The 22,353-nt window shown below is 37.3% G+C and overlaps 1 protein-coding gene across 1 annotated transcript in view; it reads right to left on the bottom strand.

The window, feature by feature from the left end:
• LOC116901382 (low-density lipoprotein receptor-related protein 1B-like) overlaps positions 1-22,353 on the bottom strand; it is a 199,002-nt gene that overhangs the window by 4,044 nt on the left and 172,605 nt on the right. The window contains exon 14 of the mRNA XM_032903249.1: positions 2,157-2,297. Within this exon, the coding sequence (XP_032759140.1) occupies positions 2,157-2,297 (141 nt within the window). The remainder of the gene's footprint in view (positions 1-2,156; positions 2,298-22,353) is intronic.

Below are 22,353 nucleotides of genomic sequence, written 5' to 3'. Positions count from 1 at the left end.
TAATTGCTTCTTCCTCTCCCTCTGTTTCACTAAGTGCTATACATTCTTAGGCTGTGTTTCAGTACATCTCAGAAACTTGTTCATTTGCATACTATGCAATGAAATTTATAGAGATTTTGTAAATTTTATAGTTTGTACTTAATAAATTTATATTGAATTTAAATGAAAATGCCTTACATTTTATTTGCTATCAGTAATTACGCATTTTATAGTATAATCTACATGACCTGAATATGAATAAATACCCATTTATTTATTAATTATATGATTTTCTGTGCTAGGCATTAAATGCAAGACCTCATAGATGCTAAGCAAGCATTCTACCATTGAACTTTCCTTGAAACTTATGTTGTTTATTTAGATGTAGAAAATGATGTTTATATTACTAGTGAAAAGGTATTTGATTATTGTCTACATTGGGAAGAGGAAACACGAAACATGACAATAAAAATAGAAATAAAAATGAAATATTCAAAGAAAAGTGAAGTATTGTGGAAGGAATGTAGATTTGTGCACAAGAGGCATCTGTGAATTGATGTCATCTCAACAACAAAAGACTCTCAATCATCTTACATTAGATTTTTAAATAATCTTGTTTGTTCCAAGAAAAGATATTTTCCTTCAACCCCAGCAAGGAATCTAGACCAAAGTTTCAGTCTTTGAAAGGCATTGCAGGTACCATTATATTGTGTCTACTGCTGGGTAGGTGGCTGCATGGATACTATATTGCTCTTCTGAGACAGTAGGCACCTTGGTTCCCTCTCCTCAGCCTACAGTTCTCCTATTTGGTCTACATATTCCGAAAAATGGTGATTCAATATTTAATGTCCAAATACAGTTTTGAAATATTCTTTGAGAAGAACAGTATCTTAATAAGGATTCCATAGCAGAAACTAAAATAAGATAGTAGTATAAGGAAACCAATTGAACCAAATAGTACATGTGTGTGGAAAATGATCAAAGGAAGTAGTGGAGAAGAAGGGAGTAGCTGGAGAGAAATTTTAGTATGCTTACATGGAGAATGAGTTTCTTTTTCAGAAGAGCTTTATGCTAATATCATGGATCCTATAGCAAATACTAAATGAAGACTTAGCAGGTGCTCAGCTCCACTGGCTGGATCTCTAATCCAATCGCCATGTGTGCACCGTGACAAGTCCGTGTATGTAAGCCACCAACTAATTCCAGTCAATTTCACAGCTCACCATTTGTACAAGTGAAACAAAACCACAAATGTTTAGGGCCAAACAATACTGTGCTTTAAGATATGTAATTCTTATAGCAACTGAGTACATTTGAAGATGTCTGGACTAGTTAAAAATATATTAATTTTCATTCAATATATTTTCTTATATATGTAATTTTTACTCAATGTAACAAACACAATGTCAATTGAGTGAAAAATTAAGGATCTTACAACAGGCTTGCTGTTGTGGGTTTGGTCTAATGCTCCTTGTATTATATTAATGTGGGTCCCCAAAAATGTATGAGAATCCACACATCCACATGTAAAAACTGAGGGAACCCTGTCTCTGGTTGGTTTTGATTGGTCAATTTAGTTATCAGAGGTCAAAGGCTGGGCGGGGAAACAGAGGTAGAACTTTTAGGATTCCCACATATGAGACCAAGGAAGGAGGAAAACCTAGGACACTCTGCCTGAGAAGACGTGGGACCATGGCAGGAAGAGTGGCCTCAGGAAGGCTGTCCAACTGGGTCCAGGGCAGCTAAGATGAAATGATTTTTAATACGTAATGACTTGGGAATATTGGAGGATGGATTATCTACGTGGAGGTTAGAAAGGGACCTAGTCATTGAACTGTTGAAGGCCATCAAAATACACAGACTGTGTGTCTGCAATTCATTCAGGAACCCAGAACATTGGGGCAGGTAGCCAAGGACATGCTGTGGCCACCACTGCTGCCAGGTTCCTATTGAGTAGATTAATTGGGAACTATTACACCTTGTCAATGCCTTAAAATTAACGATGTATCTTATGTGAAAAACACTTTTTCTTCAGTATTTTCTTCAGGATATAGTATAGTTCAATCCTGCCCGACTTCTGTAACTAAAGGTTAGAATAGGAACAGCCAATTACTTGAGAACTCTGTGTGAAAGAGAGTACTTTAACAATGTTACTAGGTCATCACACAGGGACATACCTTGTTGTGCTTCTTTGTCATACACTTTCATGTGAACAACTCCAGAAGTCTTATTTCTCAGGATGCTAGGATTTCTTCCATCTCTTTTGTTACAAGTTCCCAGTTGAGCTAAGTTTTGGTCTGCCCACCAGAGTTTCTTATCTATATTAAAAAAAAACAGGTATTTTTTCTTTCAGAGATTGTAATCATCTAACTAATATAAATTCGATGAAAAATACTTTCTGGTTCACTTTGTTATATTTCAAATCATTCCTAATCAAACCCTAAAATTACTTTTATGCTAAACTGCAAAATACAGTGATAAGGTATTACTCCAGTTTCTCCCTCCTCCAGTGAAGCAAAATTCTCTCTCTCTCTCTCTCTCTCTCTCTCTCTCTCTCCTCTCTCTCCTCCTCCTCCTCCTCCTCTTCCTCCTTCTTTGGTTATTTACAGCTTTTTCATTTCTTTAATTTAAAATAGATTCTTTTCTTACTTTATTTATCCTAGGTACATTACAGTTTCTCCTCCTGTTATTCCTCCCAGTTCCTCTCCAACTCTTCTCCCAATAGCATACACTTTCTTTCTGTCTTTCATTAGAAACAAACAAGCTTCTAAGGAATAATGATAAAAAATATACTAAGATAAGAAAAAATTTACCGTATCATAATGTGGACAAATCAAACAGAAGAAATAATATATCCCAAGGGAAAGATAGAAGAGAGAGACCCACTCATATGCATGTTCAGGTATTTTATAAGAACACAAAACTTAAAATCATAAAAGATATGCAAAGGATATAAATATATAAAATACAAATTTTAAAACAACAGATTTTTTAAAAAATGATTTTTTTTTTTTTTCAGTTAGATAAAGCTAAAGCCCTGACAAGATTGTGAGACAAGAATCATACAAAGATGCTATTGAGGATTTTGTTCTCAGTTGGCCATCTACTGCTCAGCATGCAGCCTACCCTTAAAAGTATTTTGTTTTCACAGTGAGGTGTCCTTTGAGAAACTAAATTTTCATTTGCAGGTAGTCAAGCTGTTATCAGTTGACGCTTATTTTTTCTTAAAGAAAAATAATCAGACTAATGATACAGCTTACTTAGGAAAATAGTTCCCTGTCATGGAGAAAGCACTGTTTTAGATCCCCAGTAATCCATGAGCTGGGTGTGGCACCACTCATCTATAATCTTAGCATTTGAAAAGTTGGGCAGAAGAATTAGGTAATACTCAGCTACAAGGATGAGATCCTACTCAAAATAAAAGCTAAATGAATAGCTTTACAAACTGTATATGTAAATATGTACAGATATAAACAAATATTTCTAATTAATGTGGTGTGATTGTTTGAATCAGAGTGGCACTCATAGATTCATAGATTTTAATATTGGTCATCAAGGTGTAGGACTATTTGGAGGTGTCGTGGTGTTCTAGGTGTGGCTTTCTGCTTCACTAAGGATGGCTTTGACATTTCAAATGCTCAAGCCAGGCCTAGTTGCTCTCCCTTCCTGTTTCAGCCAATCTGTATGTAGAACTCTCAGCTGCCTCTCCAGCAGCATGTCTTCCTGTCTGTCCCCATGCTTCCTGCCATTATGATTATGGGCTAACCTGAAAGAGTAAGCCATCCCTAACTAAATATTTTACTTTATAGGAAGGTTTATTATGTCTCTTCATAACAATAAAACATTAACTAAGACAGAAGTCAATTTTGTGAGCTACAGTATTGCTGTGTGACACATCTGACCATGCTTTTTGTAGGAGGGATGTGGAGTTTGGATTTAAAAAGGAGCTGAATAATCTAAGCGGACCTCGAATGGACAAACTAAGAGAAGCAGAGAAGACAGTCGTGCAGAGACCATTGTATATTAGGGTCATGGCCTGGTTCAAGGACTTTCAGAGAAGAATATTAATAAGTAGCCTACAGATTGTTCCTGTGATATTTTGGTGATGAGTTTGCCTTTTGTTCTTGTCAAGAAGTCTGCTTGAGTCCAAACTGAAGAGTTTTGGATTCCTATTGCTGGCAGGGGAGACTTCAAAACAACCTAGTATTGACCCTGTCCCATTCTTACTAGCGAATAGTCTTACTAAGTTGTGTATTTTCTAACAGGGCCAAAACCTACTTGGTAAATAAATAACCCCCAGTTGTGCTAATTTCCAATGTTTAGGAAGGAACTAGTTTTTTTTTAATGTTTCCTGATCTTCTTCAGTAATAAAAGAAATATGATATCTGAGATGAACACTGGCTTAGCCTCACTAGTCATTGGATTGTAGGTATGACTAAATAAAACCCAGTGTCAACTTGTAAGTGCTTTATTGAACTTACTTTCCTGTTAGCTTTAAAGCCATCATTAGTTATGTAATTTTTGTGGGGAGAACATTGTTTCTACTTTCATTTTTTATGATTGTAAAATTTTCATCAATAATTGTTCAATTCTGTTACATTCATGCAAAGTATATATGTAATTCTCTGCATTTCACTCTGAGATTTCATCGTTTTGTTTAAAGACTGGTTTTAAATATTGAAAAATTTAAGATTGTATGCTGAAATTATATTTGCTTATTTCTTGGATCAAGGATTTAAAAGCTGAATCACTTTATTAAAAAATTAAGAAGATTAATAACACCAGGAAGAATACATTATCATCTTTTCATGTTTAGTTCATGAGCTTTTGCTGAATACCTTTTCTTTTTCTCATTGAAATTAAGTTAAGCATAACTTGCTACTAATGTAATTAATAAAAAATTATAGAAAGATGTATAACATGTATAATATATAATATATTTTATCATAATGAATATGTATGTGTATATGTATACATATATATATAGTGATATATATATAACTAAAAGTTTTAAAACCTTCTTTACAGTTAGGAAACAGAAAATTGAACAAAATTCTTAATTGCTCATGAACAAAAATGCTTAGTTAACTGTAATGTTCGAATCTGTTCATGTTTTAGTATGCAAGGTATAAAACCCACATTTCAAATATCTTCCTCAATCTTTGCTGTACTTGTTTATTAGCTGTAGGAGTTCTCTGGGAGAATTCTGGGATTTCCTTACATATACTAACAAATCATCTGCAAATAGTGGTACCTTTACTACTTCATTTTCAATTTGTATACCCTTGATCTCCTTTTGTTCTCTTATTGCTCTAGCTAGCAATTGGAGTACTATATTGAATAAATAAGTACAGTGTAGGCAGCCATGTCTTGTCCCTTATTTTAACAGGATCACTTCAAGTTTCTCTCCATTTAATTTGATGTTGGCCATTGGCTTGTTTTATATTGCTTTTACTATTTTTAGATATGTGCCTTGAATCCCTGATCTCACTAATACTTTCAACATGAAGGGAAGTTGGATTTTGTCAAAAGCTTTTTTCAGCACCTAATGTGATGATTATGTGACTTTTACTTTCAATTTGTTTATAGAGTGGATTATGTTGGTAAATTTTCATATATTGAATGATCCCTGCATTCCAGGAACACAGCCTATTTTATCATTGTAAATGATGGTTTTAATGTGATCTTGGATTTGGTTTCTGAGATTTTTTTATTGGATAGGTTATGTATTTACATTTTGAATATTATCCACTTTCCATGTCCCCCCCTCTCCCATTCCTCCTTCCCCTGCTTCTATGAGGATGCTCCCCCTTCTCCCACCCATTCCCACCTCAACACCCTGGCATTTCCCTATACTGGGGGAAAGAGCCTTCACTGGATCAAGGGCTTCTTCTGCCCTGTAAAAGCAATTCTGCTGCCAGACAATGCCATCCCCTACTACATATGTGGATGGAGCTATGAGTCCCCCTATGTGTACTCTCTGCACATTTGCATTGATGTTCAAAAGCAAAATTGGTGTGAAGTTCTCTTTCTTTGTTGAGTCTTTGTGTGCCTTACCTATCAGGGTAATGTAACTGTGGCATCAGAATAAACTAGGTAGTGTTCCTTCTTTTTCTATTCTGTAGAATAGTTTGAGGAGTATTGATATCAGCTCCTCTTTAAAAGGCTGGTAGAATTCTGCTCTAAACCTTCTAGTCCTGGCTTTTTGGGTTGGGAAATTTTAATGACTGTTTCTGTTATATTAGGGGATTATGGAACTATTTACCTGAACTTGATTGAAGGGTTGGGGAAAGATCTTCACAGACTCTATATACTACAGAGGATAACATGCAAATATATGAGGAACTGAAGAAGTTAGTCTCTAACAAATCAAATAACCCAATTAAAAAGGTGGTACAGAGTTAAACAAAATTCTCAACAGAGGAATCTCAAATGGTGGAGAAACACTTAAAGAAATGTTAAGCAACCTAGTCATCAGGAAAATAAATATCAAAAGGACTCTAAGATTCTATCTTACACAAATCAGAATGGCTAAATTAAAAACTCAATGCACAATACATGTCAACGATCTGGAGAGAGGGGAACATTACTCTTTTGATCATGGAATTGCAGACTTGTACAACTACTATGGAAATCAATCTGGCAGTTTCTCAGAAAACTGGAAATAGTTCTACTTGAAGACCACCTATATCACTCCTGGGCATATACAAAAGATGCTCTACCATATCACAGAGTCGCATGCATTCATAATGACTAGAAACTGGAAGCAACCCAGATGTCCCTCAACTGAAGAATGGATACAAACAATGTGCTTCATTTACACAATGGAATTCTATTCAGCTATTACAAACAAGGACATCATGCATTTTGCAGGCAAATAGATGGAATTAGAAAATATCATCCACAGTGAGGTACACCCGACCCAAAGTGACAGGCATGGAATAAACTTAGTGATAACTGGCTATTAGCCTTAACATACACAATACTCCTGATATACCCTACAGATTCAAAGAAGTTGGACAATAAGGAAAGCCCCAGCAAGGATGCTTGAATCACACTTAGAAGAGGAACAAAAATAGTCATAGAACAGAGGGAGAGAGGGAACTGGGTGGGAGCAGGGAGGGTGAGGTGAGTGGGAAGGCAGGGTCAGATGTAGAGAGAGGCTCAGAGGGCCAGGAGAATGAATGGAAATCTGCAGGTGCTAGGGATTGTGTGGAAGAGAAATTCTCTAGGAAGTTTCAGAGGCTTGAAATAGAGGAGGCTCTCAGAAGTCAATGTGGGTCAATCTTCACTAAGATGCCAAGTAGTGGGAACATGAACCTTGAAGAGACCACCACCTGTCGCCACCACCTCCTGTAGCCAGGCAGGAATCCCAGTGACGAAGTAGTGTACATTGAGCAGATGTTGAAGAGACTTATGGAAGAATTGTGGGAAAGATTGAAGGTCCAGAAAAAGGCAACACCACAGAAAGAAAAACCTGGATCCCTGGGAGCTCTCAGTGACTTAGCCACCAACAAATAATTAGTGAAGTATCTGACTCAACTGCATGGTGAGATGGCCACCTATTCAATTTCCAGTAAGTTCAGCCTCTGTAGTCAGAACTTCAAGGCATTCCATTTATTTGTCCTCTCTCTCTCTCTCTCTCTCTCTCTCTCTCTCTCTCTCTCTCTCTCTCTCTCTCTCTCTAGTTTTGACTTTATAAAGATATGAGAGCATCCAAGCCTCTGGAACCCATCTTGAACTTCTTTGTATTTTTTATACTGTCCTCTAATCTTTAAAATTGAACATGACATAGGAATTGCCTAAACAAGTATAAAATTAGTGGGGAATATATCACTCTATAATGTTTCTATTACAATTTTAACTTAGAAAGCAGCTTAATACATCCAGCAGTCCTATTGTCTAAATAGCTTTTTTAAAATGTTAATCTTTTTTAAGAATTCCTCCAACATAAATACTTTGCTTTTGACTGTAATGATTACATCGAATTTTATTTTTCCCCAAAATCTTGATTTGACATGAATATGCTAGAAAAATATTTGAATTAAAAAAAAACAGATGTTATCATAGGTAATAATAAGTATAGGTTCTTTCACTGCTGTGCCAATAAGGACCACATTTCTATATCATATGCTAAATTACGTAATGTTATTTATTTATTTAGTTGCTTTTTAAGGCAAGGTTTCTCTAGGTGTTTCTCTACCTGTTCTAGAGATTCACTTTATAGACCTGGCTAGTCTTGAAATCCTAGAGATCCACTTGTTTCTGCCTTCTGAGTGCTGGGATTAATGCCACCAAACCCGCCCATATGCTGAATTCTTCAATGCCAGTTTTCTGAGCTGTGACAATTTTGAGTTAGCCTCTTTTTAAAAAAGGTAATTAACTTTATTGGTACCCCAAACAGGGACCTTGTACACTGATGTGAGCAGTACAACTAGTGAGGGGAAACACTGGTTTTGGCTGAATATCAGAGAATACAATTGATAATTTCTGACATATGTCAGAAATCCTGAAGCATGTAGCAGAGGACTGTCACTCTGTAGCCAGTTCTCATAGCAGTTTAGTTTGGGCTCTTAGACAATATTTGGACTGTTTAAGGTAACAACGATGCTTATACAAGGTATTTGGGGATCAGATGGAGAAAGGCATGACTTAAGGAGATAGTTTTAGTGGTTTTATTGATAAGCAGTAGACATTTGATAGAGAATCTTGATTGTCCATCTGACTATGATGAGAAACAATAGATGATCATACAGCCTGCCACTGACAATGCTTGCTAGAACCTCACACAATGGAATTGACTGAACAGGAAGACCCACCTCAAAGGGGTTACACAACCAAACTAAAAAGCCATAAAAAAGCCACCAGTCATTTCAGGGACCGAGACTAGATGGGAAGATACACATTCAGAATGTGTCACAATTTCAGACTCTGGGGTTGGATGGCTTAACCAGAAAAAGCAGAAGGTCTAGTAGAGTTGGCACCCTTACTGCTTCTTGATGCTGTTAACTCCTCAGCCCATTTTCCCTCAAAGCAAATGGACTTAAGTCATGAGCCGCAGTAATTTTTTGATCATTTTAAGTTTATGCTGCCAGAAATTTGTCATATGGGTGGAAAATTAACACAGATACAAAATTAAGCATGTTACATACAATAGGTATCTCAACAACTGTATTTTGTACTATTTATTATTATCATTTATATATTTCTTTAAATTATAAATATATTAAATAAATACATAAATTTACCAAATATATACAAATACACACACACACACACACATATTGCATATATATGGAAGTTGTTAGTGTAAGATCAATTAGAGACCTGTGCTCAGATTAAGTGACCACTCTTGAGTCTGGAGTGTGGAGTTTTCAGAGAGGAGGACTGGAAAGGACACTGAGTAGAAAATGGGTGGTGATCTACATCAGAGATTTTAAGATTTGGGCCTGAATTGCCATCATCTGGCCTTGTTTGAAAACGTATTGCTGGTTGCATCTAAGGTGGATCCTGTATCTGTCAGAGCAACACACTTCCAGATTTTTCTCCAGAGCTAGTGTGCCTCTTTAAACAGACCTTGGTAGTAGCTGAGGACTTTGAGAAATGTGCTAGCTTCTGTCTCAAGATGATCACTGAGTGGTTTTGGCCTTTTGCATTTCATTAAGAACATTTAACATCTCCTATTACACTAATATGTAGGTAAGGTTAAGATCCAGAGCCTTCCTGCTAAATAAGAAGGTTCACTTCTTAATTTATTTATTTAAGGAAGTTGGTGTCTAGGCCACTCTGAGATATTAAGAGGTTTTGCATTTGGAGAAAATTATCTAACCTAGTGCTTTAAGGGAAGATAATTGATAGATTCTATCTCTTTATACAAAGGTCTGTTTGGTATGGTTAATATAGATGATATGTAAACAATGTGCAGCTATCAGAAATATGGGTAAACAGCCAAGGAACACTAAATACTTATTGAGCACTGCTATATGTGAGGTGTTCATTACCAGAATTAAATACTAGTAACAGGTTAACTTTATAAAGAAAAAAAGCTTATATCATTCAGATATTTATATTCCACATAATAGTGACCTAATGATATGGTGGAGGTAACTCCTAGAATGTCATATCATGTCAAATAGTGATGAAGTTATAAACAGGAGCAAGAATAGAGCTCAAGGCACGACTCTTTCTCTTGTCACAGTTCTGTAGAGATAACTCAATGGTCCCAAGAGAATTATCTTCTTTTTTTTTTTTTTTTTTTTTTTTTTGAGCTGGGGACCTAACAGAGCCTTTATGCCAGGCAAGCCGCCTCTACAGCTGAGCTAAATCCCCAACCCCCAGAATTATCTTCTAACATCAGTCTCCAGTGAGCAAGGACCTGCCAGCAGTTTTCTTTCCTAAAGACTTCATAGCAGCTCCCAATTTCTGCCAAATTAGGGACTAATCCCTCAGTACCAAGACTCTTTGAAGACACTAAAACCAGAGAAAATGTAAAATATTTAAAGTAAAATTAATGCAGTGGAAATTCAAGCAGAACAAATGAAATATTTTTTCTGATATATAGTTATTTATGAGCCAACAACAAAATGGAAAATCCAGAAAGTAGCTAATTTTAAAGGAAAATATGTAACAGTTTGGTAGACTATATAAATGTCTACCGGACAGAATGAGAGTCCTATTTATAATTATGCTCTAGCCATTGCATTTTTATGCTATACCTATTGTTAGTCAGGACCGCCCGTCCACCTGGACCTTAAGATTCGCCAATATCTGCACACAGCAGCCATCAGCCTGCTAACCGCACTGTGAGGGATGGGCTTGTTGTTATTTCTCTGAGGCCTAATGACAAGTCTATTTCTGATGCCAGTGAGGAGACTCCTAAGTTTCTTTTCTTTGCCCTTTCCAAGACTTCTTTCCTGCTTAAAAGAGATAATTTGGCGAAAGGCAAAGGTGGAGAAATGGCAGAACAGGACTCAGAATTTGGTTTGACGCTTTAGTGATCTTGAACTGGCAGAGGTTGCCCTAAAATCCTTACAATTCAAGTGAGCAGCTTGCCTCGGAGAGTCTGAGGTCGCACAGAGCAAAACTTGAGGGTGACAGGTCATTTAATTTTCAAGCTGATGGTTTGATTGTGTTGTCAGTGAACCATCATCTGTGGGACTGTGAAGGAAGAATGCTATTGAACGCTGTGGAGTGCACTCACAGAAACCAGTCAGCTCTGAGTGACTGCTTGCCACGATATCTAGTGGTAAAATCTAAAATGCAATGTCATTTACTGTAGACTGATGACTCCTAAAAGCTTCTACATAAGGAAAAGGAAGACGAGGGAGGGAGTGGAAGGAAAGACCAGATAGCTCAGGTGACAATATAGACAATTCAGACATTTTAATTACGTGCATTGAAAAAAATATTTACATTTTCTATCACTGTTGTGCAAATTAGATTCTGCAGCATGTGTTTGTATTCTCCCACTTTCTATCACACAATTATCAGGTTAATATAGAAGTTGATAGGATTTGCCCTTTCCAAAAGGGGATTCTCTAGCATGTCTGATCAGTGTTAGACACGGTTTCAATGTTTCCCTCAAGACATAAGGTTGAAATACATTTACATTAAGTCCAAATGTAAAATATTAAAAGACTAGAAACTTATTTTGTCTATGGTATTTAGAAGTAGAACTTGGAAGGTGATTGAGATTAGATACACTCCTCAAAGGGAATCCCCATAAAGAAGTCTTTATTAGTAAAGTCAGCACAAGGGGTTACACATACATTTTTGTCCTTCAGATATTCAATGCTGGCTCTGCTTTGAACATCTTTCACTAAGAAGCTCACCCACAGTTGTGGTCATTTGATCTTAAATCTCCAAATATGAAGCCACAATCAACTTATCTCATTAAAAATTAAATCCCGGGGTACTTTGTTTTGTCAACAGCAAAGTATTAATCTCATCATCATGGCTTTTGTAATTGCCCCATTAACCACTATATCTACCTCTAGCACGTGAACAGACATTTCCAAACTAAGCTCAAATATATTTCTATTTGAATGGTTTCTGATATTTCAAGGCTAGAACATGGTGGGGAAGGGAGCTAACCACCCAGGAGTGCAGACATCCTGAGACCGAAGAACAGACTGCCACATTTGCACACCTCTGTCCACATCCCTGGTCCAAAGGGAAACTGCACAGTGCCTCTGGACAAAGGGATATAGGAACAGACAGCTGCCGGAACCTGCAGTTCTGGTCTGTGCCCAGGACTGAACAGAACTGGCCAAAAAACTCACTGCACCCAAATCCCGTGGGGGAGAAAGCTGTCCCTCAGAAGTGTGGATGCTCCTGAGAAGTCAGACTTCTCTACCCACTGCCCACAGCCCAGACCCAAGAGAGAATCGATAGTGCCAACTGTGCCCGTTGGGTGCAAGGACTTACTAGCAATCAGGGGAAGGACACTTTGATTCCTGCCTGCACCTAGAGCTGGAAGACAGTCTCCAGAAGCACCACCACACTTGAGAGCAGAGGTAAGACCCACTTTTCTTCTTCCAAGGGACCTGCCTGCTGGATTCAGGATACATAGAGGCAGATGTCCTCTGGGTCAGGGCACTTCCTGTTTCTGGCTCTGCCCGGAAGTGAACTGATACCATCCCACAGTGCCCTACAACCAAATCCTGTGGGGAAAGAGCTGACCACCCAGACATCCTGAGACCACAGGACAGACTACCACCTCTGCACACCTCTGCCCACATCCTTGGTCCAAGGGGAAACTGCACAGTGCCGCTGTAGACAGGGATATAGGAGCAGACAGTACCCTTGATTCTGGTCAGCAACCAGGACTGATCTGAAATGGCCAAACAGCTCCCTGAACCCAAATCCCATTGGGGAGAGAGCTGGACCCTCAGAAGTGCAGATACTCCTGAGAAGTTAGAGGAGACTACCCTCTGGCCACAGTCTAGACCTAAGAGGGAATCGCATAGTGCCAACTGTGCCCGCTGGGTGCAAGGACCTATGAGCAATCAGGGGCAAGACCCTTTGATTCATGCCCATGCCTAGAACTGGAAAACAGTCTACAGGAGCGCCGACACACATGAAATCAGAGCACCTGTTCTCAGGAAAGGCTGAAAGAAAATAGTTCTACAGGAGTGCTGACAGAGGCCTACAGCAGGGTCAAGTCACTCTCAGTTACAGCAAGACAAGCAAACCCCAGAGACAACCCAATGGCTAGAGACAAGTGCAGGAACCTAAGCAACAGAAACCAAGACTACTTGGCATGATAATAATAATAATGGATATCCAAACACACCAGAAAATCAAGATTTAGATTTAAAATCACATTTTTTGATAATGATGGAGGACTTTAAGAAAGACATAAAGAACTTCCTTAAAGAAATGCAGAAAAACACTAGTAAACAAATAGAAGCCCTTAGAGAAGAAATACAAAATCCCTGAAAGAATAATAGGAAAACAACAAAACAAGTGAACAAATTGAAAATGGAAATATAGCAATAAAGAAAGCACGAAGGGAGACAACTCTGGATATAGAAAAACTAAGGAAGAGACGAGGAGCCATAGATACAAGCATCACCAACAGAATACAAGAGATATAAGAGAGAATCTCAGGGGCAGAAGATACCATAGAAAACATTGGCACAATTGTCAAAGATAAAGTAAAACGCAAAAAGCTCCTAGCCCAGAACTTACAGGAAATCCAGGACACAATGAAAAGATCAAACCTAAGGATAATAGCTATAGAAGAGAGTGAAGACTCCCAACTTAAAGGTCCAGTAAATATATTCAACAAAATTATAGAAGAAAACTTCCCTAACCTAAAGAAAGAAATGCCCATAAACATACAAGAAGCATATAGAACTCCAAATAGATTGGATCAGACGAGAAATTCCTTCCATCACATAATTGTTAAAACACCAAATGCAAAAAAACAAAGAAAGAATATTAAAAGCAGTAAGGGGAAAAGGTCAAGCTACATATAAAGGCAGAACTATAAGAAATATACCAGATTTCTCACCAGAGACTATGAAAGCAAGAAGATCCTGGACAGATGTCATACAGACCCTAAGAGAACACAAATGCCAGCCTAAGTTACTGTATCCAACAAAACTCTCAATTAACATAGATGGAGAAACCAGGATACTCCATGACAAAACCAAATTTACACAATATCTTTCTACAAATCCAGCCCTAAAAAGGATAATAGATGGATAACTCCAACACGAGGAGAGAAACTACACTGTGCAGAAAGCAAGAATATAATTTCCTTGCAATGAAACCAAAAAAGAGACATACAAACATAATTCCACCTCTAACAATGATAATATCAGGAAGCAACAATCACTATTCTCTAATAACTCTCAACAGTAATTAATTCCCCAGTAAAAACACATAGACTAACAGACTGGATATGTAAAGAGGACCCAGCATTTGTGCATACAGAAAACACACCTCAGAGACAAAGACAGACACAACTTCAGAGTAAATGGTTGGAAAACAACTTTCCAAGGAAATGGCCCAAAGAAATAAACTGGAGTCACCATTCTAATATCAAATAAAATTAACTTTCAAGCAAAAGTCATTAAAAAAGATAAGGAAGGACATTTCATATTCATCAAAGTAAAAATCCACCAAGATGAAGTCTCAATCCTAAATATCTATGCTCCAAATACAAGGGCACCTACATTCATAAAGAAACCTTATTAAAGCTTAAAGCACACATTGCATCTCACACAAATAGTAGGAGATTTCAACATCCCACTCTCATCACTGGACAGATCTTGGAAACAGAAATTAAACAGAGACATAGAGAAACTTACAGAAGTTATGAACCAGGTAACTTAACAGATATTTATAGAACATTCTATCCTAAAATGAAAGGATATACCTTCTTCTCAGCATCTCATGGAACCTTCTCCAAAATTGACCATATAATTGGCCACAAAACAGACCTCAAGAGATACAGGTACGTAGAAATGATCCCATGCAACCTATCAGATCACCACGCACTAAGACTGGTCTTCAATAACAACAATAATGACAGAAAGCCCACTTACACATGGAAGTTGAACAATGCTCTACTCAATGACAACTTGCTCAAGGAAGAAATAAAGAAAGAAATTAAAGACTTATTAGAATTTATTGAAAATGAAGATACAACATTCCCAAACTTATGGGACATAATGAAAGCAGTACTAAGAGGAAAACTCATAGCTCCAAGTGCCTGCAAAAAGAAACTGGAGAGAGCATATGTCAACAGCTTGACAGCACACCTGAAAGCTCTAGAACAAAAAGAATTAAATAAACCCAGGAGGAGTAGAAGGCAGGAAATAATCAAATTCAGGACTGAAATCAACCAAGTAGAAATGAAAAGGATTATACAAAGAATCAACAAAACCAGGAGCTGGTTCTTTGAGAAAATCAATAAGATAGATAAACCCTTAGCCAGACTAACCAGAGGTCACAGAGAATGTATCCAAATTAATAAAATCAGAAATGAAAAGGGAGACATAACAACAGAATCTGAATAAATTAAAAAAATCATCAGATCCTACTGAAAAACTGGAAAATCTGAAGGAAATGGACAATTTTTGAGACAGAAACCAGGTACCAAAGTTAAATCAGGAACAAATAAACAATCTAAACAACTCCTTAACTCCTAAAGAAATAGAAGCAGTTGAAGGAATCAGAGAAAGGACTGGAAGAGCTTGAAGAGGCTTGAGACCCCATATGAACAACAATGCCAACCAACCAGAGCTTCCAGGGACTAAACCACTACCCAAAGACTAGTGGACTGACCCTGGACTCCAACCTGCATAGGTAGCAATGAATAGCCTAGTAAGAGCACCAATGGAAGGGGAAGCCCTTGGTCCTACCAACTGAACCCCCAGTGAGTGGGATTGTTGGGGGGAGAGTGGTAATCAGGGGAGGATGGGGAGGGGAAGCCCATAAAGAAGGTGAAGGGGAGGGGTTAGGGTGATGTTGGCCCAGAAACCAGGAAAGGGAATAACAATCAAAATGTAAATAAGAAATACTCAAGTTAATAAAGATAAAAAAGAAATAGAAGCAGTTATTAAAAGTCTCCCAACCAAAAAGAGCCCATGTCCAGATGGGTTCAGTGCAGAATTCTATCAGACCTTCATAGAAGACCTCCTACCAATAATGTCCAAACTATTCCACAATATTAAAACAGATGGAGCACTACCAAATTCCTTCTATTAAGCCATAATTACTCTTATATTGAGAACACACGAAGACCCAACAAAGAAAGAGAATGTCAGACCAATTTCCCTTATGAATATTGACACAAAAATTCTTAATAAAATTCTTGCAAACCAAATCCAAGGACACATCAAAAAGATCGTCCATCATGATCAAGTAGACTTCATCCCAGCCATGCAGGGATGTTTTATTATACGAAAATCCATCAATGTAATCCACTATATAAGCAAACTCAAAGATAAGAACGACAGAATCATTTTATTAGATGCTGAGAAAGAATTTGACAAAATTCAACACCCCTTCATGATAAAATCCTGGGAAGATCAGGAATTCAAGGCCCATATATAAACATAGTAAAAGCAATATACAGCAAACCAGGAGCTAACATCAAACTAAATGGGGAGAAACTTGAAGCAATCCCACTAAAATCAGGGACTAGACAAGGTTGCCCACTCTCTCCCTACTTATTCAATATAGTATTCGAAGTCCTAGTCAGAGCAATCAGATAACGAAAGGAGGTCAAAGGGATACAAATTGGAAGGAAAGAAATCAAAATATCACTATTTGAGATGATATGATAGTGTACATTAGTGACCCCAAAAGTTCCACCAGAACACTACTTAACATGATAAACAACTTCAGCAAGTGTCGGGGTATAAAATTAACTCAAACAAATCAGTAGCCTTCCTCTACTCAAAGGATAAAAAGGCTGAGAAAGAAGTTAAGGAAATGACCCCCTTCACAATAGTCCCAATAATGTAAAATATCTTGGTGTGACTTTAACCAAGCAAGTGAAAGATCTGTATGACAAGAACTTCAAGTCTCTGATGAAAGAAATTGAGGAAGATCTCAGAAGATGGGAAGATCTTCCATGCTCATGGATTGGCAGGATTAATATAGTAAAGATGGCCATTTTTCCAAAAGCAATTTACAGATTCAATGCAATCCCCATTAAAAATAACTACTCAATTCTTTATGGATATAGAAAAAGCAATTTGCAAATTCACTTTGAATAACAAAAAACCCAGGATAGCGAAAACTATACTCAACAATAAAAGAACTTCTGGGGCAATCACCATCGCTGACTTCAAGCAGTATTGCAAAGTAATAGTCATAAAAACTGCATGTTATTGGTACAGAGACAGGCAGATAGATTAGTGGAACAGAATTGAAGACCCAGAAATGAACCCACACACCTATGGTCACTTAATCTTTGACAATGGAGCCAAAACTATCCAATGGAAAAAAGATAGCATTTTCAACATATGGTGCTGGTTCAACTGGAAGTCAGCATGTAGAAGAATGCAAATCAATCCATTCTTATCACCATGGGCAAAGCTTAAGTCCAAGTGGATCAAGGACCTCCACATCAAACCAGATACACTCAAACTAATAGAAGAAAAAGTGGGGAAGAGTCTTGAACATATGGGCACTGGAGAAAATTTCCTGAACAAAACACTGGCTTATGCTCTAAGATGAAAAATCGACAAATGGAACCTCATAAAACTATAAAGCTTCTATAAAAGAAAAGACACTGTCTTTAGGACAAAATGGCAACCAACAAATTGTGAAAAGATCATTACCAATCCTATATCTGATAGAGGGCTAATATCCAATATGAACAAAGAACTCAAGATGTTAGACTCCAGAGAGCCAAATATCCCTATTAAAAGTGGGGTACAGAGCTAAACAAAATATTCTCAGGTGAGGATTATCGAATGGCCAAAAAGCACCTAAAAATGTTTAGCATCCTTAGTCATCAGGTAAATGCAAATCAAAAGAACCCTGAGATTCTACCTCACACCAGTCAGAATGGCTAATATAAAAAACTCAGGTGACAGCAGATGCTGACAAGGATTTGGAGAAAGAGGAACATTCCTCCATTGTTGGTGGGATTGCAAACTGGTACAACCACTCTGGAAATCAGTCTGGAGTTTCCTCAGAAAATTGGACATTCCAATACCTGAGGACACATCTATACCTCTTTTGGGCATATACTCAAAAGATGTTCCAACATGTAACAAAGACACGTGTTCCAATATGTTCATAGCAGCCTTATTTATAATAGCCAGAAGCTGGAAAGAACCCAGATGCCCTTCAACAAAGGAATGGATTCAAAAAATGTGTAATGGAGTACTACTCAGCTATCAAAAACAATGACTTCATAAAATGCATAGGCAAATGGAATGAACTAGAAAATATCATACTGAGTGAGGTAACTCAATCACAGAAAAACACACTTAGTATGCATTCATTGATAAGTGGATATTAGCCAAAAAGCTTGAATAATCCAAGATGCATTCCACAGACCACAGGAAACTCAAGAAGAAGGATGACCAAAATGCAGATGCTCCCATTCCTTCTTAAAAGGGGAAAAATATACATAGGAGAGGATATGGAAGCAAAGTTTAGAGCAGAGACTCAAGGAACAGCCATTCAGAGCCTGCCCCACATGTGACTCTTATATATACAGCCACCAAACTAGATAAGATTGATGAAGCTAAAAAATGCATGCTGAAAGGGACCAGATATAGACCTCTCCTTAGAGACACATCCAGAACATGTCCAATAGAGAGGTCAATGCTAGCAGCAAACCACTGATCTGAGAACAGGACCTCCTTGGGGGGGAATCGGAGGAAATATGGAAAGAATTGAAGGAGCTTGCAACCCCGTAAAAACAACAATGCCAACCAACCAGAACTTCCAGGGACTAAACCATTACTGAAAGACTATACATGGACTGACCCAGGGCTCCAACTGCATAGGTAGCAGAGAATAGCCAGTGGATGGGGAAGCCCTTGGTCCTGCCAAATTTGGACCCCCAGTGCAGGGTAATATGGGGGAGGCAATAAGGGGGACGTATAGGGGAAATACCTGTATCATGGAGGGGGAGGGGTGGGAATAGGGGCTTATGGACAGGAAATCGGGAAGGGGAATAACATTTGAAATGTAAGTAAAGAAATATATCTAATAAGATATTTTAAAAAAGAGACTAGAACGTGTTTTGTGGTCTTTTGACATTAATTTTATAACAGTATTCATAATGTCATAGTATTTATATGTCTATCTCTTTGTTTAAAATATAAAATTCAGTGGTAGTAAGCCTAACATTTCTGTCAGGCGCAGATTGCCTGAGGAGCATATCCAAGCTTTCCAACTGCAGGGCTCATAGGTTATTTTGTTCTGGAAGTCAGGGTATCAAACACATTATTTATTTAGGTTATTTTGAACAGCAGTGGAGTGACAAGTAGGCACACCACAGGAAAAGGCGCATCCTTGTTTTGAAGGAAAGGTGGATTTGGATCACCAAATACAGAAATTCTCTACCCTCCTATTTTCTGCTTTCAAACAGAAGAGTTTCCCCTGTAAAAAGTGTTCTAAATTTCTCTGGTGAAAATATTCCTCTCTGCCAGACAAAGAGAAGAGAATGACTTATCCCCAAGAGTCAGTGCTGAAATGTGTGCACACAAGCAAGCATTTCTTAAATCCCTTAGCTTCTTTTAGTTACTCCCACATATTTCCAAGTCATTTCCTCATTATTTATGTCTTTTGAAATCCCAAACTCTGTTCCTTTGTTAAAGTGTGGCATAGGCCCAATTCAAACCATTTGGTTAAGCTTCATTTCTTTCCTGTGAATCCTGTGGGTGTAAAGTATTTTTAAATTGTCTTTTCTCTGTTTCCCTCTCCTCCTTTCTACTGGTTTAATTCACAGCCCACTAGACACTGAACTTAGGAGATAGAACAAAGCTTTGTCTCCCAGCTCTCTAATTTTTGGTCACGGATTTTCTTGAAATTACTGATTTGTTTTGTGATCATATCTTATTTGTTTTCATTTTGCATCACTAAGGAGTGCATCCAAGGCCGCATGCATACTGTGCATGTGCTCTGTCCCTTGCGTTTCCATATAGATTTTTCCTCACTAACAGAGTCATCCAGAAGAAATACTGCATTTGTGACAAGCAGATTCCTTATATGATAGGACCCAGATAATTAATCTCAGGAGAATTTCATCATTTTTTAATAATCTGTAGAGAACCAGTTTGCCTCCATTATAGGCTTAAAAAGCCTTCTTTTACTAAAGACAAAATAGGTCTATGTCAGTTTATGATTAAACCTCTGTTTCTCAAGGGTTGCGTTATCCCCAACCTGTAACCTAAAGGACAAATTGTTCTGTACTGCCCGTTCCAGGTGTGGTAATCATGTCTTTGTTTCAAAAAAAGTTGTTTATAACCATTTTGCAACCCTACCTTTGTCTCAAAAGGGCTGTTATGGCTACCTTGTTATGACTACCTGCTTTTATGCCCACCTTGCAACCATTGGTTTGTTTTAGGAGGTATTTAGGCCTAACTTGTTCTGCCTCTATAACTCTGCCTATTTCACCCACCAAATCCCCCATATTGGAACCTCCCACCCCCCAAGTGTTATAGTGTTACTCAAAACCTTGTCTTCCTCACCTCTAATGCTGTGCCATCTACTCACATATTAGGAGGAGGCAGCCAAAGTACACAAATAAAATCAAGCTTGCTTTAATCGATTGCTTGCTTTCATTAGTTTGGTCATGGTGATTGGGGTTGGTGGTCTTTCTCCTCCCTTCTTTGCGATTAACATTTGGTGCTGAGTTTTAGGAGGCTTTGGTGAGAGGAGGGCAGGAGGAGTGGATGCTCTACAAAATGTAATTAAGCAATTATAACAGAGAAAGTGCTGATAAATTCCATTAGAAAGGAAAGTGAGAAAGCTGCTGTCTCAGCATATATTTCAAATAGGAGGGTACGGAATATCATGCCATTTACTGGCAAAAAACTGGTGGCTGGACAAGCAGAGGGTCTAAAGCAAAGCTTGACACTCACAAGTCAGAAGGGCTTCTACATGCAAACTTCCTGGAAACTGTTCAAATAACTATTGAACTAGGAACCACTGTTCTCTTTAGCCCACCCAAAAGGAAATAAAAAAAAGGTTAGATAATGTAATTAAATAAAATAGTAACACACTATATAAACTTTAAATCAATGCCACAAAAATCTTTATGAGCATATAAATGTTATAAGTATGCTTACAACAAATTGGAAATTAAGATCACTTAGAAAACATATTTTTTTAATTTCTTGCATTTAAACCTTTTCACTGAATACTTTAAATGACCAATTAAAGTATCTCATTTAATTGTTGATTTATTTAAAGACAAGGGTTTTCGAAGCTCAGGTGGACCTCATACCAGTAGTATACATAGTTAAGGATAGTTTTGAACCTATGTCTTTCAAAGTCAGCTCTTTAAATATTTGTTTTTTCTTACAGTGTTCTACACTACAATTAGTCATATAATTCTACTTTGTTTTCAATTACACCAAATTTTCTTCACAGTGTATTTCTTGATCATTTTTAAATAACAAATGAGAAGGAGAAGCTATCATTTTAGCCACTTTGAACACACTGTATATCATAAGGTTTCAATATTTTAAGAATTACATTAAATGGCTGTTCTATCTTGGATAATTTAATACTCTGTCATTATTAAAATATGAATGTCATTATAGCTAGTACCCAGCTCTTGACATTGCCAAATAATTAATATTGTAAAATTTACTGACTAGAAATATATATATGATGGTGTAAATATCAATACATTACTAAGAAAAGGTTAAAGTGTGAATATTGTCATAAATAAATGATCCTTGGTGCTCCCATTGGCCATGTTTCTGTCTATTCCAAATTATTTAATATGATATATTTATTCACTTGAAATTGAACCATTTAAAATCCTAACATTAAAGCATATTTCAAGAAAAATGATGCCCGTTTAAATAACCAGGCATTAAAATACTGTGTTATTGCAACTCAGTACTTTCAAATTGAATTGGATGGGATTACAGCTCACTACACTGTGTTCTTGAATCAGAAAATAGCTGCCTTTTTGTAGGCAAGTACCATTCTGGAGTGTTTTATTTTGTACTTTATCCCACTATGAATGTGGGTTTACAAATGATTTATAAAGTGAGCAAGACTACATTTCCCTCCTGAAGAGGAAGTGTTTGCAAGTGTCAGTATTCATCACTCCCAGACTCCCATGTTTCTATCTGAAAATCCACTACATAAATGTACTTAGAGTAACAGGAAAAACATTGATCTCCAATAAAGACTACAACAGAATTCACAGGT

Source organism: Rattus rattus, chromosome 5 (assembly GCF_011064425.1).
Source record: "Rattus rattus isolate New Zealand chromosome 5, Rrattus_CSIRO_v1, whole genome shotgun sequence".
Classification (NCBI taxonomy): Eukaryota; Metazoa; Chordata; class Mammalia; order Rodentia; family Muridae; genus Rattus; species Rattus rattus.
The sequence above is the reverse complement of the archived record's forward strand: the minus strand, read 5'-3'. Positions and strand labels throughout refer to the sequence as shown.